Source organism: Scyliorhinus torazame, chromosome 19 (assembly GCF_047496885.1).
Source record: "Scyliorhinus torazame isolate Kashiwa2021f chromosome 19, sScyTor2.1, whole genome shotgun sequence".
NCBI classification, from domain to species: Eukaryota; Metazoa; Chordata; class Chondrichthyes; order Carcharhiniformes; family Scyliorhinidae; genus Scyliorhinus; species Scyliorhinus torazame.
The window spans coordinates 7,745,863-7,773,117 of record NC_092725.1 but is presented as its reverse complement, the minus strand read 5'-3'; the positions used below and the strand labels follow the sequence as shown (position 1 = coordinate 7,773,117).

The following is a 27,255-nucleotide window of genomic DNA, read 5'->3' as shown; positions in this document are numbered from 1 at the left end:
AGCTCCCTCTACACAGTCCCCTTCAAACACGCCCAGGACAGGTACAGCACGGGGTTAGATACAGAGTAAAGCTCCCTCTACACTGTCCTCATCAAACACTCGCAGGACAGGTACAGCACGGGGTTAGATACAGAGTAAAGCTCCCTCTACACTGTCCCCATGAAATACACCCAGGACAGGTACAGCACGGGGTTAGATACAGAGTAAAGCTGCCTCTACACTGTCCCCATCAAACACTCCCAGGACAGGTACAGCACGCGGTTGGGTACAGAGTAAAGCTCCCTCTACACTGTTCCCATCAAACACTCCCAGGACAGGTACAGCACGGGGTTAGATACAGAGTAAAGCTCCCTCTGCACTGTCCCCATCAAACACTCCCAGGACAGGTACAGCACGGGGTTAGATACAGAGTAAAGCTCCCTCTACACTGTCCCCATCAAACACTCCCAGGACAGATACAGTACGGGGCTAGATACAGAGTAAAGCTCCTTCTACACTGTCCCCATCAAACACTCGCAGGACAGGTACAGCACGGGGTTAGATACAGAGTAAAGTTCTCTCTACACTGTCCCTATCAAACACTCCCAGGACAGGTACAGCACGGGGTTAGACACAGAGCAAAGCTCCCTCTACGCCTTCCCCATCAAACATTCACAGGACAGGTACAGCACGGGGTTAGATACAGAGTAAAGCTCCTTCCACACTGTCCCCATCAAACACTCCCAGGACAGGTACAGCACGGGGTTAGATACAGAGTATAGCATCTCGACACTGTCCCCATCAAACACTCCCAGGACAGGTACAGCATAGGGCTAGATATAGAGTAAAGCTCCCTCTACACTGTCCCCTTCAAACACTCCCAGGACAGGTACAGCACGGGGTTAGATACAGAGTAAAGCTCCCTCTACACTGTCCCCATCAAACACTCCCAGGACAGGGACAGCACGGTGTTAGATACAGAGGAAAGTTCCCTCTACACTGTTCCCATCAAACACGCCCAGGACAAGTACAGCACGGGGTTAGACACAGAGTAAAGCTCCCACTACACTGTCCCCATGAAACACTCCCAGGACAGGTACAGCACGGGGTTAGATACAGAGTAAAGCTCCCTCCACACTGTCCCCATCAAACACTCCCAGGACAGGGACAGCACGGTGTTAGATACAGAGGAAAGTTCCCTCTACACTGTTCCCATCAAACACGCCCAGGACAAGTACAGCATGGGGTTAGATACAGAGTAACGCTCTCTCTACACTGTCCCCATGAAACACTCGCAGGACAGGTACAGCACGGGGTTAGATACAGAGTAAAGCTCCCTCTGCACTGTCCCCATCAAACACTCCCAGGACAGGTACAGCACGGGGTTAGATACAGAGTAAAGCTCCCTCCACACTGTCCCCATCAAACAATCCCAGGACAGGTACAGCACGGGGTTAGATACAGAGTAAAGCTCCCTCTGCACTGTCCCCATCAAACACTCCCAGGACAGGTACAGCACGGGGTTAGATACAGAGTAAAGCTCCCTCTGCACTGTCCCCATCAAACACTCCCAGGACAGGTACAGCACGGGGTTAGATACAGAGTAAAGCTCCCTCTACACTGTCCCCATCAAACACTCCCAGGACAGGTACAGCACGGGGTTAGATACAGAGTAAAGCTCCCTCTACACTGTCCCCATCAAACACTCCCAGGACAGGTACAGCACGGGGTTAGATACAGAGTAAAGCTCCCTCCACACTGACCCCATCACCACTCCCGGGACAGGTACAGCACGGGGTTGGGTACAGAGTAAAGCTCCCTCTACACTGTTCCCATCAAACACTCCCAGGACAGATACAGCACGGGGCTAGATACAGAGTAAAGCTCATTCTACACTGTCCCCATCAAACACTCCCAGGACAGGTACAGCACGGGGTTAGATACAGAGTAAAGCTCCCTCTACACTGTCCCCATCAAACACTCCCAGGACAGGTACAGCACGGGGTTGGGTACAGAGTAAAGCTCCCTCTACACTGTTCCCATCAAACACTCCCAGGACAGATACAGCACGGGGCTAGATGCAGAGTAAAGCTCCTTCTACACTGTCCCCATCAAACACTCCCAGGACAGGTACAGCACGGGGTTAGATACAGAGTAAAGCTCCCTCTACACTGTCCCTGTAAAACACTCCCAGGACAGGTACAGCACGGGGTTAGATACAGAGTAAAGCTCCCTCTACGCTTTCCCCATCAAACACTCCCAGGACAGGTACAGCACGGGGTTAGATACAGAGTAAAGCTCCCTCTACACTGTCCCCATCAAACACTCCCAGGACAGGTACAGCACGGGGTTAGATACAGAGTAAAGCTCCCTCTACGCTTTCCCCATCAAACACTCCCAGGACAGGTACAGCACGGGGTTAGATACAGAGTAAAGCTCCCTCTACACTGTCCCCATCAAACACTCCCAGGACAGGTACAGCACGGGGTTAGATACAGAGTAAAGCTCCCTCTACGCTTTCCCCATCAAACACTCCCAGGACAGGTACAGCACGGGGTTAGATACAGAGTAAAGCTCCCTCTACACTGTCCCCATCAAACACTCCCAGGACAGGTACAGTACGGGGTTAGATACAGAGTAAAGCTCCCTCCACACTGTCCCCATCAAACACTCCCAGGACAGGTACAGCACGGGGTTAGATACAGAGTAAAGCTCCCTCTACGCTTTCCCCATCAAACACTCCCAGGACAGGTACAGCACGGGGTGAGATACAGAGTAAAGCTCCCTCTACACTGTCCCCATCAAACACTCCCAGGACAGGTACAGCACGGGGTTAGATACAGAGTAAAGCTCTCTCTACACTGTCCCTATCAAACACTCGCAGGACAGGTACAGCACGGGGTTAGGTACAGAGTAAAGCTCCCTCTACACTGTCCCCATCAAACACTCGCAGGAAAGGTACAGCACGGGGCAAGATAATGATTAAAGCTCCCCGACACTCTCCCCATCAAACACTCCCAGGGCAGGTTCAGCACGGGGTGAGATACAGAGTAAATCTCCCTCTACACTGTCCCGATCAAACACTCCCAGGACAGATACAGCACAGGGTTGGGTACAGAGTAAAGTTCCCTCTACACTGTTCCCATCAAACACTCCCAGGACAAGTACAGCACGGGGCTAGATACAGAGTAAAGCTCCCTCTACACTGTCCTCATCAAACACTCGCAGGACAGGTACAGCACGGGGTTAGATACAGAGTAAAGCTCCCTCTACACAGTCCCCTTCAAACACTCCCAGGACAGGTACAGCATAGGGCTAGATACAGAGTAAAGCTGCCTCTACACTGTCCCCATGAAACACTCCCAGGACAGGTACAGCACGGGGTTAGATACAGAGTAAAGCTCTCTCTACACTGTCCCTATCAAACACTCGCAGGACAGGTACAGCACGGGGTTAGGTACAGAGTAAAGCTCCCTCTACACTGTCCCCATCAAACACTCCCAGGACAGGTACAGCACGGGGTTAGACACAGAGCAAAGCTCCCTCTACGCCTTCCCCATCAAACATTCACAGGACAGGTACAGCACGGGGTTAGATACAGAGTAAAGCTCCTTCCACACTGTCCCCATCAAACACTCCCAGGACAGGTACAGCACGGGGTTAGATACAGAGTATAGCTCCCTCGACACTGTCCCCATCAAACACTCCCAGGACAGGTACAGCACGGGGTTAGATACAGAGTAAAGTTCCCTCTACACTGTTCCCATCAAACTCTCCCAGGACAGATACAGCACGGGGTTAGACACAGAGTAAAGCTCCCTCTACACTGTCCCCATGAAATACACCCAGGACAGGTACAGCACGGGGTTAGATACAGAGTAAAGCTGCCTCTACACTGTTCCCATCAAACTCTCCCAGGACAGATACAGCACGGGGTTAGATACAGAGTAAAGCTCCCTCTACACTGTCCCCTTCAAACACTCCCAGGACAGGTACAGCATGGGGTTAGATACAGAGTAAAGCTCCCTCTACACTGTCCCCATCAAACACTCCCAGGACAGGGACAGCACGGTGTTAGATACAGAGGAAAGTTCCCTCTACACTGTTCCCATCAAACACGCCCAGGACAAGTACAGCATGGGGTTAGATACAGAGTAACGCTCTCTCTACACTGTCCCCATCAAACACTCGCAGGACAGGTACAGCACGGGGTTAGATACAGAGTAAAGTTCCCTCTACACTGTTCCCATCAAACTCTCCCAGGACAGGTACAGCACGGGGTTAGATACAGAGTAAAGCTGCCTCTACACTGTCCCCATCAAACATTCCCAGGACAGGTACAGCACGCGGTTGGGTACAGAGTAAAGCTCCCTCTACACTGTCCCCTCCAAACACTCCCAGGACAGATACAGTACGGGGTTAGATACAGAGTAAAGTTCCCTCTACACTGTTCCCATCAAACACTCCCAGGACAGGTACAGCATAGGGCTAGATACAGAGTAAAGCTCCCTCTACACTGTCCCCTTCAAACACTCCCAGGACAGGTACAGCACGGGGTTAGATACAGAGTAAAGCTCCCTCTACACTGTCCCCATCAAACACTCCCAGGACAGGCACAGCACGGGGTTAGATACAGAGTAAAGCTCACTCTACACTGTCCCCATCAAACACTCCCAGGACAGGGACAGCACGGTGTTAGATACAGAGGAAAGTTCCCTCTACACTGTTCCCATCAAACACGCCCAGGACAAGTACAGCACGGGGTTAGACACAGAGTAAAGCTCCCACTACACTGTCCCCATGAAACACTCCCAGGACAGGTACAGCACGGGGTTAGATACAGAGTAAAGCTCCCTCCACACTGTCCCCATCAAACACTCCCAGGACAGGGACAGCACGGTGTTAGATACAGAGGAAAGTTCCCTCTACACTGTTCCCATCAAACACGCCCAGGACAAGTACAGCATGGGGTTAGATACAGAGTAACGCTCTCTCTACACTGTCCCCATCAAACACTCGCAGGACAGGTACAGCACGGGGTTAGATACAGAGTAAAGCTCCCTCTGCACTGTCCCCATCAAACACTCCCAGGACAGGTACAGCACGGGGTTAGATACAGAGTAAAGCTCCCTCCACACTGTCCCCATCAAACACTCCCAGGACAGGTACAGCACGGGGTTAGATACAGAGTAAAGCTCCCTCTGCACTGTCCCCATCAAACACTCCCAGGACAGGTACAGCACGGGGTTAGATACAGAGTAAAGCTCCCTCTGCACTGTCCCCATCAAACACTCCCAGGACAGGTACAGCACGGGGTTAGATACAGAGTAAAGCTCCCTCTACACTGTCCCATCAAACACTCCCAGGACAGGTACAGCACGGGGTTAGATACAGAGTAAAGCTCCCTCTACACTGTCCCCATCAAACACTCCCAGGACAGGTACAGCACGGGGTTGGGTACAGAGTAAAGCTCCCTCCACACTGACCCCATCACCACTCCCGGGACAGGTACAGCACGGGGTTGGGTACAGAGTAAAGCTCCCTCTACACTGTTCCCATCAAACACTCCCAGGACAGATACAGCACGGGGCTAGATACAGAGTAAAGCTCCTTCTACACTGTCCCCATCAAACACTCCCAGGACAGGTACAGCACGGGGTTAGATACAGAGTAAAGCTCCCTCTACACTGTCCCCATCAAACACTCCCAGGACAGGTACAGCACGGGGTTGGGTACAGAGTAAAGCTCCCTCTACACTGTTCCCATCAAACACTCCCAGGACAGATACAGCACGGGGCTAGATACAGAGTAAAGCTCCTTCTACACTGTCCCCATCAAACACTCCCAGGACAGGTACAGCACGGGGTTAGATACAGAGTAAAGCTCCCTCTACACTGTCCCTGTAAAACACTCACAGGACAGGTACAGCACGGGGTTAGATACAGAGTAAAGCTCCCTCCACACTGTCCCCATCAAACACTCCCAGGACAGGTACAGCACGGGGTTAGATACAGAGTAAAGCTCCCTCTACACTGTCCCCATCAAACACTCCCAGGACAGGTACAGCACGGGGTTAGATACAGAGTAAAGCTCCCTCTACGCTTTCCCCATCAAACACTCCCAGGACAGGTACAGCACGGGGTTAAATACAGAGTAAAGCTGTCTGATATTCATTCCGTCCCTCTCTCCACATCCTGGGATACTCACCCTTGTTACAGATGTCACAGGTGTGATTCGGCCCCTCGCTGTGAACCTTCATGTGGTCGGTGATATAGGCAGCACTGAGCAGTTTCCCACACACGTGACAGGGAACCTTCTCCTCATGTCGGACCATGTGGGCACGTAATCTGTCCTTGGTGGCGAAGGCGGCCTCACAGGTCTGCAACAGGCAGATGGCAAAATAGGCTCTCAGCGGCAAAAACCCTGCACAGTCCCTCCCGCTGGGTACGGGTCAGTCCCTCCCGCTGGGTACGGGTCAGTCCCTCCCGCTGGGTACGGGTCAGTCCCTCCCGCTGGGTACGGGTCAGTCCCTCCCGCTGGGTACGGGTCAGTCCCTCCCGCTGGGTACGGGTCAGTGTCTCCCGCTGGGTACAGGTCAGTGTCTCCCGCTGGGTACGGGTCAGTCCCTCCCGCTGGGTACGGGTCAGTCCCTCCCGCTGGGTACGGGTCAGTCCCTCCCGCTGGGTACGGGTCAGTCCCTCCCGCTGGGTACGGGTCAGTCCCTCCCGCTGGGTACGGGTCAGTCCCTCCCGCTGGGTACGGGTCAGTGTCTCCCGCTGGGTACGGGTCAGTGTCTCCCGCTGGGTACGGGTCAGTGTCTCCCGCTGGGTACGGGTCAGTGTCTCCCGCTGGGTACGGGTCAGTTCCTCCCGCTGGGTAGGGGTCAGTCCCTCCCGCTGGGTAGGGGTCAGTCCCTCCCGCTGGGTACGGGTCAGTCCCTCCCGCTGGGTACGGGTCAGTCCCTCCCGCTGGGTACTGGTCAGTCCCTCCCGCTGGGTACGGGTCAGTCCCTCCCGCTGGGTACGGGTCAGTCCCTCCTTCTGGGTACGGGTCAGTCCCTCCCGCTGGGTACGGGTCGGTCCCTCCTGCTGGGTACGGGTCAGTCCCTCCCGCTGGGTACGGGTCAGTCCCTCCCGCTGGGTACGGGTCAGTCCCTCCCGCTGGGTACGGGTCAGTGTCTCCCGCTGGGTCCGGGTCGGTCCCTCCCACTGGGTACGGGTCAGTGTCTCCCGCTGGGTCCGGGTCGGTCCCTCCCACTGGGTACGGGTCAGTGTCTCCCGCTGGGTACGGGTCAGTCCCTCCCGCTGGGTACGGGCCAGTCCCTCCCGCTGGGTACGGGTCAGTCCCTCCCGCTGGGTACGGGTCAGTCCCTCCCGCTGGGTACGGGTCAGTCCCTCCCGCTGGGTACGGGTCAGTCCCTCCCGCTGGGTACGGGTCAGTCCCTCCCGCTGGGTACGGGTCAGTCCCTCCCGCTGGGTACGGGTCGGTCCCTCCCGCTGGGTACGGGTCGGTCCCTCCCGCTGGGTACGGGTCGGTCCCTCCCGCTGGGTACGGGTCAGTCCCTCCCGCTGGGTACGGGTCAGTCCCTCCCGCTGGGTACGGGTCAGTGTCTCCCGCTGGGTACGGGTCAGTGTCTCCCGCTGGGTACGGGTCAGTCCCTCCCGCTGGGTACGGGTCAGTCCCTCCCGCTGGGTACGGGTCAGTCCCTCCCGCTGGGTACGGGTCAGTGTCTCCCGCTGGGTACGGGTCAGTCCCTCCCGCCGGGTACGGGTCAGTCCCTCCCGCTGGGTACGGGTCAGTCCCCCCCGCTGGGTACGGGTCAGTCCCTCCCGCTGGGTACGGGTCAGTCCCTCCCGCTGGGTACGGATCAGTGTCTCCCGCTGGGTACGGGTCAGTGTCTCCCGCTGGGTACGGGTCAGTCCCTCCCGCTGGGTACGGGTCAGTGTCTCCCGCTGGGTTCGGGTCAGTCCCTCCCGCTGGGTACGGGTCCGTCCCTTCCGCTGGGTACAGGTCCGTCCCTTCCGCTGGGTACGGGTCAGTCCCTCCCGCTGGGTACGGGTCAGTGTCTCCCGCTGGGTACGGGTCAGTCCCTCCCGCTGGGTACGGGTCAGTCCCTTCCGCTGGGTACGGGTCCGTCCCTCCCGCTGGGTACGAGTCAGTCCCTCCCGCTGGGTACGGGTCAGTCCCTCCCGCTGGGTACGGGTCCGTCCCTTCCGCTGGGTACGGGTCAGTCCCTCCCGCTGGGTACGGGTCAGTCCCTCCCGCTGGGTACGGGTCAGTCCCTCCCGCTGGGTACGGGTCAGTCCCTTCCGCTGGGTACGGGTCAGTCCCTCCCGCTGGGTACGGGTCAGTGTCTCCCGCTGGGTCCGGGTCGGTCCCTCCCACTGGGTACGGGTCAGTGTCTCCCGCTGGGTCCGGGTCGGTCCCTCCCACTGGGTACGGGTCAGTGTCTCCCGCTGGGTACGGGTCAGTCCCTCCCGCTGGGTACGGGTCAGTCCCTCCCGCTGGGTACGGGTCAGTCCCTCCCGCTGGGTACGGGTCAGTCCCTCCCGCTGGGTACGGGTCAGTCCCTCCCGCTGGGTACGGGTCAGTCCCTCCCGCTGGGTACGGGTCAGTCCCTCCCGCTGGGTACGGGTCGGTCCCTCCCGCTGGGTACGGGTCGGTCCCTCCCGCTGGGTACGGGTCGGTCCCTCCCGCTGGGTACGGGTCAGTCCCTCCCGCTGGGTACGGGTCAGTCCCTCCCGCTGGGTACGGGTCAGTGTCTCCCGCTGGGTACGGGTCAGTGTCTCCCGCTGGGTACGGGTCAGTCCCTCCCGCTGGGTACGGGTCAGTCCCTCCCGCTGGGTAGGGGTCAGTCCCTCCCGCTGGGTAGGGGTCAGTCCCTCCCGCTGGGTACGGGTCAGTCCCTCCCGCTGGGTACGGGTCAGTCCCTCCCGCTGGGTACGGGTCAGTCCCTCCCGCCGGGTACGGGTCAGTGTCTCCCGCCGGGTACGGGTCAGTCCCTCCCGCCGGGTACGGGTCAGTCCCTCCCGCTGGGTACGGGTCAGTTCCCCCCGCTGGGTACGGGTCAGTCCCTCCCGCTGGGTACGGGTCAGTCCCTCCCGCTGGGTACGGGTCAGTGTCTCCCGCTGGGTACGGGTCAGTCCCTCCCGCTGGGTACGGGTCAGTGTCTCCCGCTGGGTTCGGGTCAGTCCCTCCCGCTGGGTACGGGTCCGTCCCTTCCGCTGGGTACAGGTCCGTCCCTTCCGCTGGGTACGGGTCAGTCCCTCCCGCTGGGTACGGGTCAGTCCCTCCCGCTGGGTACGGGTCAGTCCCTCCCGCTGGGTACGGGTCAGTCCCTCCCGCTGGGTACGGGTCAGTCCCTCCCGCTGGGTACGGGTCAGTCCCTCCCGCTGGGTACGGGTCAGTGTCTCCCGCTGGGTACGGGTCAGTTCCTCCCGCTGGGTAGGGGTCAGTCCCTCCCGCTGGGTAGGGGTCAGTCCCTCCCGCTGGGTACGGGTCAGTCCCTCCCGCTGGGTACGGGTCAGTCCCTCCCGCTGGGTACTGGTCAGTCCCTCCCGCTGGGTACGGGTCAGTCCCTCCCGCTGGGTACGGGTCAGTGTCTCCCGCTGGGTACGGGTCAGTCCCTCCCGCTGGGTACGGGTCAGTCCCTTCCGCTGGGTACGAGTCCGTCCCTCCCGCTGGGTACGGGTCAGTCCCTCCCGCTGGGTACGAGTCAGTCCCTCCCGTTGGGTACGGGTCAGTCCCTCCCGCTGGGTACGGGTCCGTCCCTTCCGCTGGGTACGGGTCAGTCCCTCCCGCTGGATACGGGTCAGTCCCTCCCGCTGGGTACGGGTCAGTCCCTCCCGCTGGGTACGGGTCAGTCCCTTCCGCTGGGTACGGGTCCGTCCCTCCCGCTGGGTACGGGTCAGTGTCTCCCGCTGGGTACGGGTCAGTCCCTCCCGCTGGGTACGGGTCAGTCCCTCCCGCTGGGTACGGGTCAGTCCCTCCCGCTGGGTACGGGTCAGTCCCTCCCGCTGGGTACGGGTCAGTCCCTCCCGCTGGGTACGAGTCAGTCCCTCCCGCTGGGTACGGGTCAGTCCCTCCCGCTGGGTACGGGTCAGTCCCTCCCGCTGGGTACGGGTCAGTGTCTCCCGCTGGGTACGGGTCAGTCCCTCCCCCTGGGTACGGGTCCGTCCCTTCCGCTGGGTACGGGTCAGTCCCTCCCGCCGGGTACGGGTCAGTCCCTCCCGCCGGGTACGGGTCAGTCCCTCCCGCCGGGTTCGGGTCAGTGTCTCCCGCTGGGTACGGGTCAGTCCCTCCCGCTGGGTACGGGTCAGTCCCTCCCGCTGGGTACGGGTCAGTCCCTCCCGCTGGGTACGGGTCAGTCCCTCCCGCTGGGTACGGGTCAGTGTCTCCCGCTGGGTTCGGGTCAGTCCCTCCCGCTGGGTACGGGTCCGTCCCTTCCGCTGGGTACGGGTCCGTCCCTTCCGCTGGGTACGGGTCAGTCCCTCCCGCTGGGTACGGGTCAGTGTCTCCCGCTGGGTACGGGTCAGTCCCTCCCGCTGGGTACGGGTCAGTCCCTTCCGCTGGGTACGGGTCCGTCCCTCCCGCTGGGTACGAGTCAGTCCCTCCCGCTGGGTACGGGTCAGTCCCTCCCGCTGGGTACGGGTCCGTCCCTTCCGCTGGGTACGGGTCAGTCCCTCCCGCTGGGTACGGGTCAGTCCCTCCCGCTGGGTACGGGTCAGTCCCTCCCGCTGGGTACGGGTCAGTCCCTTCCGCTGGGTACGGGTCAGTCCCTCCCGCTGGGTACGGGTCAGTGTCTCCCGCTGGGTCCGGGTCGGTCCCTCCCACTGGGTACGGGTCAGTGTCTCCCGCTGGGTCCGGGTCGGTCCCTCCCACTGGGTACGGGTCAGTGTCTCCCGCTGGGTACGGGTCAGTCCCTCCCGCTGGGTACGGGTCAGTCCCTCCCGCTGGGTACGGGTCAGTCCCTCCCGCTGGGTACGGGTCAGTCCCTCCCGCTGGGTACGGGTCAGTCCCTCCCGCTGGGTACGGGTCGGTCCCTCCCGCTGGGTACGGGTCGGTCCCTCCCGCTGGGTACGGGTCGGTCCCTCCCGCTGGGTACGGGTCAGTCCCTCCCGCTGGGTACGGGTCAGTCCCTCCCGCTGGGTACGGGTCAGTCCCTCCCGCTGGGTACGGGTCAGTGTCTCCCGCTGGGTACGGGTCAGTCCCTCCCGCTGGGTACGGGTCAGTCCCTCCCGCCGGGTACGGGTCAGTCCCTCCCGCCGGGTACGGGTCAGTGTCTCCCGCCGGGTACGGGTCAGTCCCTCCCGCCGGGTACGGGTCAGTCCCTCCCGCTGGGTACGGGTCAGTCCCCCCCGCTGGGTACGGGTCAGTCCCTCCCGCTGGGTACGGGTCAGTCCCTCCCGCTGGGTACGGGTCAGTCCCTCCCGCTGGGTACGGGTCAGTGTCTCCCGCTGGGTACGGGTCAGTCCCTCCCGCTGGGTACGGGTCAGTGTCTCCCGCTGGGTTCGGGTCAGTCCCTCCCGCTGGGTACGGGTCCGTCCCTTCCGCTGGGTACAGGTCCGTCCCTTCCGCTGGGTACGGGTCAGTCCCTCCCGCTGGGTACGGGTCAGTCCCTCCCGCTGGGTACGGGTCAGTCCCTCCCGCTGGGTACGGGTCAGTCCCTCCCGCTGGGTACGGGTCAGTCCCTCCCGCTGGGTACGGGTCAGTGTCTCCCGCTGGGTACGGGTCAGTTCCTCCCGCTGGGTAGGGGTCAGTCCCTCCCGCTGGGTAGGGGTCAGTCCCTCCCGCTGGGTACGGGTCAGTCCCTCCCGCTGGGTACGGGTCAGTCCCTCCCGCTGGGTACTGGTCAGTCCCTCCCGCTGGGTACGGGTCAGTCCCTCCCGCTGGGTACGGGTCAGTGTCTCCCGCTGGGTACGGGTCAGTCCCTCCCGCTGGGTACGGGTCAGTCCCTTCCGCTGGGTACGAGTCCGTCCCTCCCGCTGGGTACGGGTCAGTCCCTCCCGCTGGGTACGAGTCAGTCCCTCCCGTTGGGTACGGGTCAGTCCCTCCCGCTGGGTACGGGTCCGTCCCTTCCGCTGGGTACGGGTCAGTCCCTCCCGCTGGATACGGGTCAGTCCCTCCCGCTGGGTACGGGTCAGTCCCTCCCGCTGGGTACGGGTCAGTCCCTTCCGCTGGGTACGGGTCCGTCCCTCCCGCTGGGTACGGGTCAGTGTCTCCCGCTGGGTACGGGTCAGTCCCTCCCGCTGGGTACGGGTCAGTCCCTCCCGCTGGGTACGGGTCAGTCCCTCCCGCTGGGTACGGGTCAGTCCCTCCCGCTGGGTACGGGTCAGTCCCTCCCGCTGGGTACGAGTCAGTCCCTCCCGCTGGGTACGGGTCAGTCCCTCCCGCTGGGTACGGGTCAGTCCCTCCCGCTGGGTACGGGTCAGTCCCTCCCGCTGGGTACGGGTCAGTCCCTCCCCCTGGGTACGGGTCCGTCCCTTCCGCCGGGTACGGGTCAGTCCCTCCCGCCGGGTACGGGTCAGTCCCTCCCGCCGGGTACGGGTCAGTCCCTCCCGCCGGGTTCGGGTCAGTGTCTCCCGCTGGGTACGGGTCAGTCCCTCCCGCTGGGTACGGGTCAGTCCCTCCCGCTGGGTACGGGTCAGTCCCTCCCGCTGGGTACGGGTCAGTCCCTCCCGCTGGGTACGGGTCAGGCCCTCCCGCTGGGTACGGGTCAGTGTCTCCCGCTGGGTACGGGTCAGTCCCTCCCGCTGGGTACGGGTCAGTCCCTCCCGCTGGGTACGGGTCAGTCCCTCCCGCTGGGTACGGGTCACTCCCTCCCGCTGGGTGCGGGTCAGTCCCTCCCGCTGGGTACGGGTCAGTCCCTCCCGCCGGGTACGGATCAGTCCCTCCCGCTGGGTACGGGTCAGTCCCTCCCGCTGGGTACGGGTCAGTGTCTCCCGCTGGGTACGGGTCAGTCCCTCCCGCTGGGTACGGGTCCGTCCCTTCCGCTGGGTACGGGTCAGTGTCTCCCGCTGGGTACGGGTCAGTGTCTCCCGCTGGGTACGGGTCAGTCCCTCCCGCTGGGTACGGGTCAGTCCCTCTCGCTGGGTACGGGTCAGTCCCTCCCGCTGGGTACGGGTCAGTGTCTCCCGCTGGGTACGGGTCAGTCCCTCCCGCTGGGTACGGGTCAGTGTCTCCCGCTGGGTACGGGTCAGTCCCTCCCGCTGGGTACGGGTCAGTCCCTCCCGCTGGGTACGGGTCAGTCCCTCCCGCTGGGTACGGGTCAGTCCCTCCCGCTGGGTACGGGTCAGTGTCTCCCGCTGGGTACGGGTAAGTGTGTCCCGCTGGGTACGGGTCAGTGTCTCCCGCTGGGTACGGGTCAGTCCCTCCCGCTGGGTACGGGTCAGTCCCTCCCGCTGGGTACAGGTCAGTGTCTCCCGCTGGGTACGGGTCAGTCCCTCCCGCTGGGTACGGGTCAGTCCCTCCCGCTGGGTACGGGTCAGTCCCTCCCGCTGGGTACGGGTCAGTCCCTCCCGCTGGGTACGGGTCAGTCCCTCCCGCTGGGTACGGGTCAGTGTCTCCCGCTGGGTACGGGTCAGTGTCTCCCGCTGGGTACGGGTCAGTGTCTCCCGCTGGGTACGGGTCAGTTCCTCCAGCTGGGTAGGGGTCAGTCCCTCCCGCTGGGTAGGGGTCAGTCCCTCCCGCTGGGTACGGGTCAGTCCCTCCCGCTGGGTACGGGTCAGTCCCTCCCGCTGGGTACTGGTCAGTCCCTCCCGCTGGGTACGGGTCAGTCCCTCCCGCTGGGTACGGGTCAGTCCCTCCCTCTGGGTACGGGTCAGTCCCTCCCGCTGGGTACGGGTCGGTCCCTCCCGCTGGGTACGGGTCAGTCCCTCCCGCTGGGTACGGGTCAGTCCCTCCCGCTGGGTACGGGTCAGTGTCTCCCGCTGGGTCCGGGTCGGTCCCTCCCGCTGGGTACGGGTCAGTCCCTCCCGCTGGGTACGGGTCAGTCCCTCCCACTGGGTACGGGTCAGTGTCTCCCGCTGGGTCCGGGTCGGTCCCTCCCGCTGGGTACGGGTCAGTGTCTCCCGCTGGGTACGGGTCAGTCCCTCCCGCTGGGTACGGGTCAGTCCCTCCCGCTGGGTACGGGTCAGTCCCTCCCGCTGGGTACGGGTCAGTCCCTCCCGCTGGGTACGGGTCAGTCCCTCCCGCTGGCTACGGGTCAGTCCCTCCCGCTGGGTACGGGTCAGTCCCTCCCGCTGGGTACGGGTCAGTCCCTCCCGCTGGGTACGGGTCGGTCCCTCCCGCTGGGTACGGGTCGGTCCCTCCCGCTGGGTACGGGTCGGTCCCTCCCGCTGGGTACGGGTCAGTCCCTCCCGCTGGGTACGGGTCAGTCCCTCCTGCTGGGTACGGGTCAGTGTCTCCCGCTGGGTACGGGTCAGTGTCTCCCGCTGGGTACGGGTCAGTCCCTCCCGCTGGGTACGGGTCAGTCCCTCCCGCTGGGTACGGGTCAGTCCCTCCCGCTGGGTACGGGTCAGTCCCTCCCGCTGGGTACGGGTCAGTGTCTCCCGCTGGGTACGGGTCAGTCCCTCCCGCCGGGTACGGGTCAGTCCCTCCCGCCGGGTACGGGTCAGTCCCCCCCGCCGGGTACGGGTCAGTCCCTCCCGCTGGGTACGGGTCAGTCCCTCCCGCTGGGTACGGGTCAGTGTCTCCCGCTGGGTACGGGTCAGTGTCTCCCGCTGGGTACGGGTCAGTCCCTCCCGCTGGGTACGGGTCAGTGTCTCCCGCTGGGTACGGGTCAGTCCCTCCCGCTGGGTAGGGGTCCGTCCCTTCCGCTGGGTACGGGTCAGTCCCTCCCGCTGGGTACGGGTCAGTCCCTCCCGCTGGGTACAGGTCCGTCCCTTCCGCTGGGTACGGGTCAGTCCCTCCCGCTGGGTACGGGTCAGTCCCTCCCGCTGGGTACGGGTCAGTGTGTCCCGCTGGGTACGGGTCAGTGTCTCCCGCTGGGTACGGGTCAGTCCCTCCCGCCGGGTACGGGTCAGTCCCTCCCGCTGGGTACGGGTCAGTCCCCCCCGCTGGGTACGGGTCAGTCCCTCCCGCTGGGTACGGGTCAGTCCCTCCCGCTGGGTACGGGTCAGTCCCTCCCGCTGGGTACGGGTCAGTGTCTCCCGCTGGGTACGGGTCAGTGTCTCCCGCTGGGTACGGGTCAGTGTCTCCCGCTGGGTACGGGTCAGTGTCTCCCGCTGGGTACGGGTCAGTTCCTCCTGCTGGGTAGGGGTCAGTCCCTCCCGCTGGGTAGGGGTCAGTCCCTCCCGCTGGGTACGGGTCAGTCCCTCCCGCTGGGTACGGGTCAGTCCCTCCCGCTGGGTACGGGTCAGTGTCTCCCGCTGGGTACGGGTCAGTCCCTCCCGCTGGGTACTGGTCAGTCCCTCCCGCTGGGTACGGGTCAGTCCCTCCTTCTGGGTACGGGTCAGTCCCTCCCGCTGGGTACGGGTCGGTCCCTCCCGCTGGGTACGGGTCAGTCCCTCCCGCTGGGTACGGGTCAGTCCCTCCCGCTGGGTACGGGTCAGTCCCTCCCGCTGGGTACGGGTCAGTCCCTCCCGCTGGGTACGGGTCAGTCCCTCCCGCTGGGTACGGGTCAGTGTCTCCCGCTGGGTACGGGTCAGTGTCTCCCGCTGGGTACGGGTCAGTCCCTCCCGCTGGGTACGGGTCAGTCCCTCCCGCTGGGTACGGGTCAGTGTCTCCCGCTGGGTACGGGTCAGTGTCTCCCGCCGGGTACGGGTCAGTCCCTCCCGCCGGGTACGGGTCAGTCCCCCCCGCTGGGTACGGGTCAGTCCCTCCCGCTGGGTACGGGTCAGTCCCTCCCGCTGGGTACGGGTCAGTGTCTCCCGCTGGGTACGGGTCAGTGTCTCCCGCTGGGTACGGGTCAGTGTCTCCCGCTGGGTACGGGTCAGTCCCTCCCGCTGGGTACGGGTCAGTCCCTCCCGCTGGGTACGGGTCCGTCCCTTCCGCTGGGTACAGGTCCGTCCCTTCCGCTGGGTACGGGTCAGTCCCTCCCGCTGGGTACGGGTCAGTGTCTCCCGCTGGGTACGGGTCAGTCCCTCCCGCTGGGTACGGGTCAGTCCCTTCCGCTGGGTACGGGTCCGTCCCTCCCGCTGGGTACGGGTCAGTCCCTCCCGCTGGGTACGAGTCAGTCCCTCCCGCTGGGTACGGGTCAGTCCCTCCCGCTGGGTACGGGTCCGTCCCTCCCGCTGGGTACGGGTCAGTCCCTCCCGCTGGGTACGGGTCAGTCCCTCCCGCTGGGTACGGGTCAGTCCCTCCCGCTGGGTACGGGTCAGTCCCTTCCGCTGGGTACGGGTCCGTCCCTCCCGCTGGGTACGGGTCAGTGTCTCCCGCTGGGTACGGGTCAGTGTCTCCCGCTGGGTACGGGTCAGTCCCTCCCGCTGGGTACGGGTCAGTCCCTCCCGCTGGGTACGGGTCAGTCCCTCCCGCTGGGTACGGGTCAGTCCCTCCCGCTGGGTACGGGTCAGTCCCTCCGCTGGGTACGAGTCAGTCCCTCCCGCTGGGTACGGGTCAGTCCCTCCCGCTGGGTACGGGTCAGTGTCTCCCGCTGGGTACGGGTCAGTGTCTCCCGCTGGGTACGGGTCAGTCCCTCCCCCTGGGTACGGGTCCGTCCCTTCCGCTGGGTACGGGTCAGTCCCTCCCGCCGGGTACGGGTCAGTCCCTCCCGCTGGGTACGGGTCAGTGTCTCCCGCTGGGTACGGGTCAGTGTCTCCCGCTGGGTACGGGTCAGTGTCTCCCGCTGGGTACGGGTCAGTCCCTCCCGCTGGGTACGGGTCCGTCCCTTCCGCTGGGTACAGGTCCGTCCCTTCCGCTGGGTACGGGTCAGTCCCTCCCGCTGGGTACGGGTCAGTGTCTCCCGCTGGGTACGGGTCAGTCCCTCCCGCTGGGTACGGGTCAGTCCCTTCCGCTGGGTACGGGTCCGTCCCTCCCGCTGGGTACGGGTCAGTCCCTCCCGCTGGGTACGAGTCAGTCCCTCCCGCTGGGTACGGGTCAGTCCCTCCCGCTGGGTACGGGTCCGTCCCTTCCGCTGGGTACGGGTCAGTCCCTCCCGCTGGGTACGGGTCAGTCCCTCCCGCTGGGTACGGGTCAGTCCCTCCCGCTGGGTACGGGTCAGTCCCTTCCGCTGGGTACGGGTCCGTCCCTCCCGCTGGGTACGGGTCAGTGTCTCCCGCTGGGTACGGGTCAGTGTCTCCCGCTGGGTACGGGTCAGTTCCTCCCGCTGGGTACGGGTCAGTCCCTCCCGCTGGGTACGGGTCAGTCCCTCCCGCTGGGTACGGGTCAGTCCCTCCCGCTGGGTACGAGTCAGTCCCTCCCGCTGGGTACGGGTCAGTCCCTCCCGCTGGGTACGGGTCAGTGTCTCCCGCTGGGTACGGGTCAGTGTCTCCCGCTGGGTACGGGTCAGTCCCTCCCCCTGGGTACGGGTCCGTCCCTTCCGCTGGGTACGGGTCAGTCCCTCCCGCCGGGTACGGGTCAGTCCCTCCCGCCGGGTACGGGTCAGTCCCTCCCGCCGGGTACGGGTCAGTGTCTCCCGCTGGGTACGGGTCAGTCCCTCCCGCTGGGTACGGGTCAGTCCCTCCCGCTGGGTACGGGTCAGTCCCTCCCGCTGGGTACGGGTCAGTCCCTCCCGCTGGGTACGGGTCAGGCCCTCCCGCTGGGTACGGGTCAGTGTCTCCCGCTGGGTACGGGTCAGTCCCTCCCGCTGGGTACAGGTCAGTCCCTCTCGCTGGGTACGGGTCAGTCCCTCCCGCTGGGTACGGGTCAGTGTCTCCCGCTGGGTACGGGTCAGTCCCTCCCGCTGGGTACGGGTCAGTGTCTCCCGCTGGGTACGGGTCAGTCCCTCCCGCTGGGTACGGGTCAGTCCCTCCCGCTGGGTACGGGTCAGTCCCTCCCGCTGGGTACGGGTCGGTCCCTCCCGCTGGGTACGGGTCGGTCCCTCCCGCTGGGTACGGGTCAGTCCCTCCCGCTGGGTACGGGTCAGTCCCTCCCGCTGGGTACGGGTCAGTGTCTCCCGCTGGGTACGGGTCAGTGTGTCCCGCTGGGTACGGGTCAGTGTCTCCCGCTGGGTACGGGTCAGTCCCTCCCGCTGGGTACGGGTCAGTCCCTCCCGCTGGGTACGGGTCAGTCCCTCCCGCTGGGTACGGGTCAGTCCCTCCCGCTGGGTACGGGTCAGTGTCTCCCGCTGGGTACGGGTCAGTGTCTCCCGCTGGGTATGGGTCAGTGTCTCCCGCTGGGTACGGGTCAGTCCCTCCCGCTGGGTACGGGTCAGTCCCTCCCGCTGGGTACGGGTCAGTCCCTCCCGCTGGGTACGGGTCAGTCCCTCCCGCTGGGTACGGGTCAGTCCCTCCCGCTGGGTACGGGTCAGTCCCTCCCGCTGGGTACGGGTCAGTCCCTCCCGCTGGGTACGGGTCAGTGTCTCCCGCTGGGTACGGGTCAGTGTCTCCCGCTGGGTACGGGTCAGTCCCTCCCGCTGGGTACGGGTCAGTCCCTCCCGCTGGGTACGGGTCAGTCCCTCCCGCTGGGTACGGGTCAGTCCCTCCCGCTGGGTACGGGTCAGTGTCTCCCGCTGGGTACGGGTCAGTGTCTCCCGCTGGGTACGGGTCAGTCCCTCCCGCTGGGTACGGGTCAGTCCCTCCCGCCGGGTGCGGGTCAGTCCCTCCCGCCGGGTACGGGTCAGTCCCTCCCGCTGGGTACGGGTCAGTGTCTCCCGCCGGGTACGGGTCAGTCCCTCCCGCTGGGTACGGGTCAGTCCCCCCCGCTGGGTACGGGTCAGTCCCTCCCGCCGGGTACGGGTCAGTCCCTCCCGCTGGGTACGGGTCCGTCCCTTCCGCTGGGTACTGGTCCGTCTCTTCCGCTGGGTACGGGTCAGTCCCTCCCGCTGGGTACGGGTCAGTGTCTCCCGCTGGGTACGGGTCAGTCCCTCCCGCTGGGTACGGGTCAGTCCCTTCCGCTGGGTACGGGTCCGTCCCTCCCGCTGGGTACGGGTCAGTCCCCCCCGCTGGGTACGAGTCAGTCCCTCCCGCTGGGTACGGGTCAGTCCCTCCCGCTGGGTACGGGTCCGTCCCTTCCGCTGGGTACGGGTCAGTCCCTCCCGCTGGGTACGGGTCAGTCCCTCCCGCTGGGTACGGGTCAGTCCCTCCCGCTGGGTACGGGTCAGTCCCTTCCGCTGGGTACGGGTCCGTCCCTCCCGCTGGGTACGGGTCAGTGTCTCCCGCTGGGTACGGGTCAGTCCCTCCCGCTGGGTACGGGTCAGTCCCTCCCGCTGGGTACGGGTCAGTCCCTCCCGCTGGGTACGGGTCAGTCCCTCCCGCTGGGTACGGGTCAGTCCCTCCCGCTGGGTACGAGTCAGTCCCTCCCGCTGGGTACGGGTCAGTCCCTCCCGTTGGGTACGGGTCAGTCCCTCCCGCTGGGTACGGGTCAGTGTCTCCCGCTGGGTACGGGTCAGTCCCTCCCCCTGGGTACGGGTCCGTCCCTTCCGCTGGGTACGGGTCAGTCCCTCCCGCCGGGTGCGGGTCAGTCCCTCCCGCCGGGTACGGGTCAGTCCCTCCCGCTGGGTACGGGTCAGTGTCTCCCGCTGGGTACGGGTCAGTCCCTCCCGCTGGGTACGGGTCAGTCCCTCCCGCTGGGTACGGGTCAGTCCCTCCCGCTGGGTACGGGTCAGTCCCTCCCGCTGGGTACGGGTCAGGCCCTCCCGCTGGGTACGGGTCAGTGTCTCCCGCTGGGTACGGGTCAGTCCCTCCCGCTGGGTACGGGTCAGTCCCTCCCGCTGGGTACGGGTCAGTCCCTCCCGCTGGGTGCGGGTCAGTCCCTCCCGCTGGGTACGGATCAGTCCCTCCCGCCGGGTACGGATCAGTCCCTCCCGCTGGGTACGGGTCAGTCCCTCCCGCTGGGTGCGGGTCAGTCCCTCCCGCTGGGTACGGGTCAGTCCCTCCCGCCGGGTACGGATCAGTCCCTCCCGCTGGGTACGGGTCAGTCCCTCCCGCTGGGTACGGGTCAGTCCCTCCCGCTGGGTACGAGTCAGTCCCTCCCGCTGGGTACGGGTCAGTGTCTCCCGCTGGGTACGGGTCAGTCCCTCCCCCTGGGTACGGGTCCGTCCCTTCCGCTGGGTACGGGTCAGTCCCTCCCGCCGGGTGCGGGTCAGTCCCTCCCGCCGGGTACGGGTCAGTCCCTCCCGCTGGGTACGGGTCAGTGTCTCCCGCTGGGTACGGGTCAGTCCCTCCCGCTGGGTACGGGTCAGTCCCTCCCGCTGGGTACGGGTCAGTCCCTCCCGCTGGGTACGGGTCAGTCCCTCCCGCTGGGTACGGGTCAGGCCCTCCCGCTGGGTACGGGTCAGTGTCTCCCGCTGGGTACGGGTCAGTCCCTCCCGCTGGGTACGGGTCAGTCCCTCCCGCTGGGTACGGGTCAGTCCCTCCCGCTGGGTGCGGGTCAGTCCCTCCCGCTGGGTACGGGTCAGTCCCTCCCGCCGGGTACGGATCAGTCCCTCCCGCTGGGTACGGGTCAGTCCCTCCCGCTGGGTACGGGTCAGTGTCTCCCGCTGGGTACGGGTCAGTCCCTCCCGCTGGGTACGGGTCAGTCCCTCCCGCTGGGTACGGGTCCGTCCCTTCCGCTGGGTACGGGTCAGTGTCTCCCGCTGGGTACGGGTCAGTGTCTCCCGCTGGGTACGGGTCAGTCCCTCCCGCTGGGTACGGGTCAGTCCCTCTCGCTGGGTACGGGTCAGTCCCTCCCGCTGGGTACGGGTCAGTCCCTCCCGCTGGGTACGGGTCAGTCCCTCCCGCTGGGTACGGGTCAGTGTCTCCCGCTGGGTACGGGTCAGTCCCTCCCGCTGGGTACGGGTCAGTCCCTCCCGCTGGGTACGGGTCAGTCCCTCCCGCTGGGTACGGGTCGGTCCCTCCCGCTGGGTACGGGTCGGTCCCTCCCGCTGGGTACGGGTCAGTCCCTCCCGCTGGGTACGGGTCAGTGTCTCCGGCTGGGTACGGGTCAGTGTGTCCCGCTGGGTACGGGTCAGTGTCTCCCGCTGGGTACGGGTCAGTCCCTCCCGCTGGGTACGGGTCAGTCCCTCCCGCTGGGTACGGGTCAGTCCCTCCCGCTGGGTACGGGTCAGTCCCTCCCGCTGGGTACGGGTCAGTGTCTCCCGCTGGGTACGGGTCAGTCCCTCCCGCTGGGTACGGGTCAGTCCCTCCCGCTGGGTACGGGTCAGTGTCTCCCGCTGGGTACGGGTCAGTGTCTCCCGCTGGGTACGGGTCAGTGTCTCCCGCTGGGTACGGGTCAGTCCCTCCCGCTGGGTACGGGTCAGTCCCTCCCGCTGGGTACGGGTCAGTCCCTCCCGCTGGGTACGGGTCAGTCCCTCCCGCTGGGTACGGGTCAGTCCCTCCCGCTGGGTACGGGTCAGTGTCTCCCGCTGGGTACGGGTCAGTGTCTCCCGCTGGGTACGGGTCAGTGTCTCCCGCTGGGTACGGGTCAGTGTCTCCCGCTGGGTACGGGTCAGTTCCTCCCGCTGGGTAGGGGTCAGTCCCTCCCGCTGGGTAGGGGTCAGTCCCTCCCGCTGGGTAGGGGTCAGTCCCTCCCGCTGGGTACGGGTCAGTCCCTCCCGCTGGGTACTGGTCAGTCCCTCCCGCTGGGTACGGGTCAGTCCCTCCCGCTGGGTACGGGTCAGTCCCTCCTTCTGGGTACGGGTCAGTCCCTCCCGCTGGGTACGGGTCGGTCCCTCCCGCTGGGTACGGGTCGGTCCCTCCCGCTGGGTACGGGTCATTCCCTCCCGCTGGGTACGGGTCAGTCCCTCCCGCTGGGTACGGGTCAGTCCCTCCCGCTGGGTACGGGTCAGTCCCTCCCGCTGGGTACGGGTCAGTCCCTCCCGCTGGGTACGGGTCAGTCCCTCCCGCTGGGTACGGGTCAGTCCCTCCCGCTGGGTACGGGTCAGTCCCTCCCGCTGGGTACGGGTCAGTCCCTCCCGCTGGGTACGGGTCGGTCCCTCCCGCTGGGTACGGGTCGGTCCCTCCCGCTGGGTACGGGTCAGTCCCTCCCGCTGGGTACGGGTCAGTCCCTCCCGCTGGGTACGGGTCAGTCCCTCCCGCTGGGTACGGGTCAGTCCCTCCCGCTGGGTACGGGTCAGTGTCTCCCGCTGGGTACGGGTCAGTGTCTCCCGCTGGGTACGGGTCAGTCCCTCCCGCTGGGTACGGGTCAGTCCCTCCCGCTGGGTACGAGTCAGTCCCTCCCGCTGGGTACGGGTCAGTCCCTCCCGCTGGGTACGGGTCAGTCCCTCCCGCCGGGTACGGGTCAGTCCCTCCCGCTGGGTACGGGTCCGTCCCTTCCGCTGGGTACTGGTCCGTCTCTTCCGCTGGGTACGGGTCAGTCCCTCCCGCTGGGTACGGGTCAGTGTCTCCCGCTGGGTACGGGTCAGTCCCTCCCGCTGGGTACGGGTCAGTCCCTTCCGCTGGGTACGGGTCCGTCCCTCCCGCTGGGTACGGGTCAGTCCCTCCCGCTGGGTACGAGTCAGTCCCTCCCGCTGGGTACGGGTCAGTCCCTCCCGCTGGGTACGGGTCCGTCCCTCCCGCTGGGTACGGGTCAGTCCCTCCCGCTGGGTACGGGTCAGTCCCTCCCGCTGGGTACGGGTCAGTCCCTCCCGCTGGGTACGGGTCAGTCCCTTCCGCTGGGTACGGGTCCGTCCCTCCCGCTGGGTACGGGTCCGTCCCTCCCGCTGGGTACGGGTCAGTCCCTCCCGCTGGGTACGGGTCAGTCCCTCCCGCTGGGTACGGGTCAGTCCCTCCCGCTGGGTACGGGTCAGTCCCTCCCGCTGGGTACGGGTCAGTCCCTCCCGCTGGGTACGAGTCAGTCCCTCCCGCTGGGTACGGGTCAGTCCCTCCCGTTGGGTACGGGTCAGTCCCTCCCGCTGGGTACGGGTCAGTGTCTCCCGCTGGGTACGGGTCAGTCCCTCCCCCTGGGTACGGGTCCGTCCCTTCCGCTGGGTACGGGTCAGTCCCTCCCGCCGGGTGCGGGTCAGTCCCTCCCGCCGGGTACGGGTCAGTCCCTCCCGCTGGGTACGGGTCAGTGTCTCCCGCTGGGTACGGGTCAGGCCCTCCCGCTGGGTACGGGTCAGTCCCTCCCGCTGGGTACGGGTCAGTCCCTCCCGCTGGGTACGGGTCAGTCCCTCCCGCTGGGTACGGGTCAGTGTCTCCCGCTGGGTACGGGTCAGTGTCTCCCGCTGGGTACGGGTCAGTCCCTCCCGCTGGGTACGGGTCAGTCCCTCCCGCTGGGTACGGGTCAGTCCCTCCCGCTGGGTGCGGGTCAGTCCCTCCCGCTGGGTACGGGTCAGTCCCTCCCGCCGGGTACGGATCAGTCCCTCCCGCTGGGTACGGGTCAGTCCCTCCCGCTGGGTACGGGTCAGTGTCTCCCGCTGGGTACGGGTCAGTCCCTCCCGCTGGGTACGGGTCAGTCCCTCCCGCTGGGTACGGGTCCGTCCCTTCCGCTGGGTACGGGTCAGTGTCTCCCGCTGGGTACGGGTCAGTCCCTCCCGCTGGGTACGGGTCAGTCCCTCCCGCTGGGTACGGGTCAGTCCCTCTCGCTGGGTACGGGTCAGTCCCTCCCGCTGGGTACGGGTCAGTCCCTCCCGCTGGGTACGGGTCAGTCCCTCCCGCTGGGTACGGGTCAGTGTCTCCCGCTGGGTACGGGTCAGTCCCTCCCGCTGGGTACGGGTCAGTCCCTCCCGCTGGGTACGGGTCAGTCCCTCCCGCTGGGTACGGGTCGGTCCCTCCCGCTGGGTACGGGTCGGTCCCTCCCGCTGGGTACGGGTCAGTCCCTCCCGCTGGGTACGGGTCGGTCCCTCCCGCTTGGTACGGGTCAGTGTGTCCCGCTGGGTACGGGTCAGTGTCTCCCGCTGGGTACGGGTCAGTCCCTCCCGCTGGGTACGGGTCAGTCCCTCCCGCTGGGTACGGGTCAGTCCCTCCCGCTGGGTACGGGTCAGTCCCTCCCGCTGGGTACGGGTCAGTGTCTCCCGCTGGGTACGGGTCAGTGTCTCCCGCTGGGTACAGGTCAGTGTCTCCCGCTGGGTACGGGTCAGTCCCTCCCGCTGGGTACGGGTCAGTCCCTCCCGCTGGGTACGGGTCAGTCCCTCCCGCTGGGTACGGGTCAGTCCCTCCCGCTGGGTACAGGTCAGTCCCTCCCGCTGGGTACGGGTCAGTCCCTCCCGCTGGGTACGGGTCAGTCCCTCCCGCTGGGTACGGGTCAGTCCCTCCCGCTGGGTACGGGTCAGTCCCTCCCGCTGGGTACGGGTCAGTCCCTCCCGCTGGGTACGGGTCAGTGTGTCCTGCTGGGTACGGGTCAGTGTCTCACGCTGGGTACGGGTCAGTCCCTCCCGCCGGGTACGGGTCAGTCCCTCCCGCTGGGTACGGGTCAGTCCCCCCCGCTGGGTACGGGTCAGTCCCTCCCGCTGGGTACGGGTCAGTCCCTCCCGCTGGGTACGGGTCAGTGTCTCCCGCTGGGTACGGGTCAGTGTCTCCCGCTGGGTACGGGTCAGTCCCTCCCGCTGGGTACGGGTCAGTGTCTCCCGCTGGGTACGGGTCAGTCCCTCCCGCTGGGTACGGGTCCGTCCCTTCCGCTGGGTACAGGTCCGTCCCTTCCGCTGGGTACGGGTCAGTCCCTCCCGCTGGGTACGGGTCAGTCCCTCCCGCTGGGTACGGGTCAGTCCCTCCCGCTGGGTACGGGTCAGTCCCTCCCGCTGGGTACGGGTCAGTCCCTCCCGCTGGGTACGGGTCAGTCCCTCCCGCTGGGTACGGGTCAGTGTGTCCTGCTGGGTACGGGTCAGTGTCTCACGCTGGGTACGGGTCAGTACCTCCCGCCGGGTACGGGTCAGTCCCTCCCGCTGGGTACGGGTCAGTCCCCCCCGCTGGGTACGGGTCAGTCCCTCCCGCTGGGTACGGGTCAGTCCCTCCCGCTGGGTACGGGTCAGTGTCTCCCGCTGGGTACGGGTCAGTCCCTCCCGCTGGGTACGGGTCAGTCCCTCCCGCTGGGTACGGGTCCGTCCCTTCCGCTGGGTACAGGTCCGTCCCTTCCGCTGGGTACGGGTCAGTCCCTCCCGCTGGGTACGGGTCAGTGTCTCCCGCTGGGTACGGGTCAGTCCCTCCCGCTGGGTACGGGTCAGTCCCTTCCGCTGGGTACGGGTCCGTCCCTCCCGCTGGGAACGGGTCAGTCCCTCCCGCTGGGTACGAGTCAGTCCCTCCCGCTGGGTACGGGTCAGTCCCTCCCGCTGGGTACGGGTCCGTCCCTTCCGCTGGGTACGGGTCAGTCCCTCCCGCTGGGTACGGGTCAGTCCCTCCCGCTGGGTACGGGTCAGTCCCTCCCGCTGGGTACGGGTCAGTCCCTTCCGCTGGGTACGGGTCCGTCCCTCCCGCTGGGTACGGGTCAGTGTCTCCCGCTAGGTACGGGTCAGTCCCTCCCGCTGGGTACGGGTCAGTCCCTCCCGCTGGGTACTGGTCAGTCCCTCCCGCTGGGTACGGGTCAGTTCCTCCCGCTGGGTACGGGTCAGTCCCTCCTTCTGGGTACGGGTCAGTCCCTCCTGCTGGGTACGGGTCGGTCCCTCCCGCTGGGTACGGGTCAGTCCCTCCCGCTGGGTACGGGTCAGTCCCTCCCGCTGGGTACGGGTCAGTCCCTCCCGCTGGGTACGGGTCAGTGTCTCCTGCTGGGTCCGGGTCGGTCCCTCGCACTGGGTACGGGTCAGTGTCTCCCGCTGGGTCCGGGTCGGTCCCTCCCACTGGGTACGGGTCAGTCCCTCCCGCTGGGTACGGGTCAGTCCCTCCCGCTGGGTACGGGTCAGTCCCTCCCGCTGGGTACGGGTCAGTCCCTCCCGCTGGGTACGGGTCAGTCCCTCCCGCTGGGTACGGGTCAGTCCCTCCCGCTGGGTACGGGTCAGTCCCTCCCGCTGGGTACGGGTCAGTCCCTCCCGCTGGGTACGGGTCGGTCCCTCCCGCTGGGTACGGGTCGGTCCCTCCCGCTGGGTAAGGGTCTGTCCCTCCCGCTGGGTACGGGTCAGTCCCTCCCGCTGGGTACGGGTCAGTCCCTCCCGCTGGGTACGGGTCAGTCCCTCCCGCTGGGTACGGGTCAGTGTCTCCCGCTGGGTACGGGTCAGTCCCTCCCGCCGGGTACGGGTCAGTCCCTCCCGCTGGGTACGGGTCAGTCCCTCTCGCTGGGTACGGGTCAGTCCCTCCCGCTGGGTACGGGTCAGTGTCTCCCGCTGGGTACGGGTCAGTCCCTCCCGCTGGGTACGGGTCAGTCCCTCCCGCTGGGTACTGGTCAGTCCCTCCCGCTGGGTACGGGTCAGTCCCTCCCGCTGGGTACGGGTCAGTCCCTCCTTCTGGGTACGGGTCAGTCCCTCCCGCTGGGTACGGGTCGGTCCCTCCCGCTGGGTACGGGTCAGTCCCTCCCGCTGGGTACGGGTCAGTGTCTCCGGCTGGGTACGGGTCAGTGTGTCCCGCTGGGTACGGGTCAGTGTCTCCCGCTGGGTACGGGTCAGTCCCTCCCGCTGGGTACGAGTCAGTCCCTCCCGCTGGGTACGGGTCAGTCCCTCCCGCTGGGTACGGGTCAGTCCCTCCCGCTGGGTACGGGTCCGTCCCTTCCGCTGGGTACTGGTCCGTCTCTTCCGCTGGGTACGGGTCAGTCCCTCCCGCTGGGTACGGGTCAGTGTCTCCCGCTGGGTACGGGTCAGTCCCTCCCGCTGGGTACGGGTCAGTCCCTTCCGCTGGGTACGGGTCCGTCCCTCCCGCTGGGTACGGGTCAGTCCCTCCCGCTGGGTACGAGTCAGTCCCTCCCGCTGGGTACGGGTCAGTCCCTCCCGCTGGGTACGGGTCCGTCCCTTCCGCTGGGTACGGGTCAGTCCCTCCCGCTGGGTACGGGTCAGTCCCTCCCGCTGGGTACGGGTCAGTCCCTCCCGCTGGGTACGGGTCAGTCCCTTCCGCTGGGTACGGGTCCGTCCCTCCCGCTGGGTACGGGTCCGTCCCTCCCGCTGGGTACGGGTCAGTCCCTCCCGCTGGGTACGGGTCAGTCCCTCCCGCTGGGTACGGGTCAGTCCCTCCCGCTGGGTACGGGTCAGTCCCTCCCGCTGGGTACGGGTCAGTCCCTCCCGCTGGGTACGAGTCAGTCCCTCCCGCTGGGTACGGGTCAGTCCCTCCCGTTGGGTACGGGTCAGTCCCTCCCGCTGGGTACGGGTCAGTGTCTCCCGCTGGGTACGGGTCAGTCCCTCCCCCTGGG

The 27,255-nt window shown here is 65.9% G+C and overlaps 1 protein-coding gene across 1 annotated transcript in view; it reads right to left on the bottom strand.

Moving 5' to 3' along the window:
* LOC140395999 (myc-associated zinc finger protein-like) overlaps positions 1-27,255 on the bottom strand; it is a 182,611-nt gene that overhangs the window by 50,693 nt on the left and 104,663 nt on the right. The window contains 1 exon segment of the mRNA XM_072484036.1: positions 6,187-6,358. Coding sequence (XP_072340137.1) covers positions 6,187-6,358 — 172 coding nt within the window.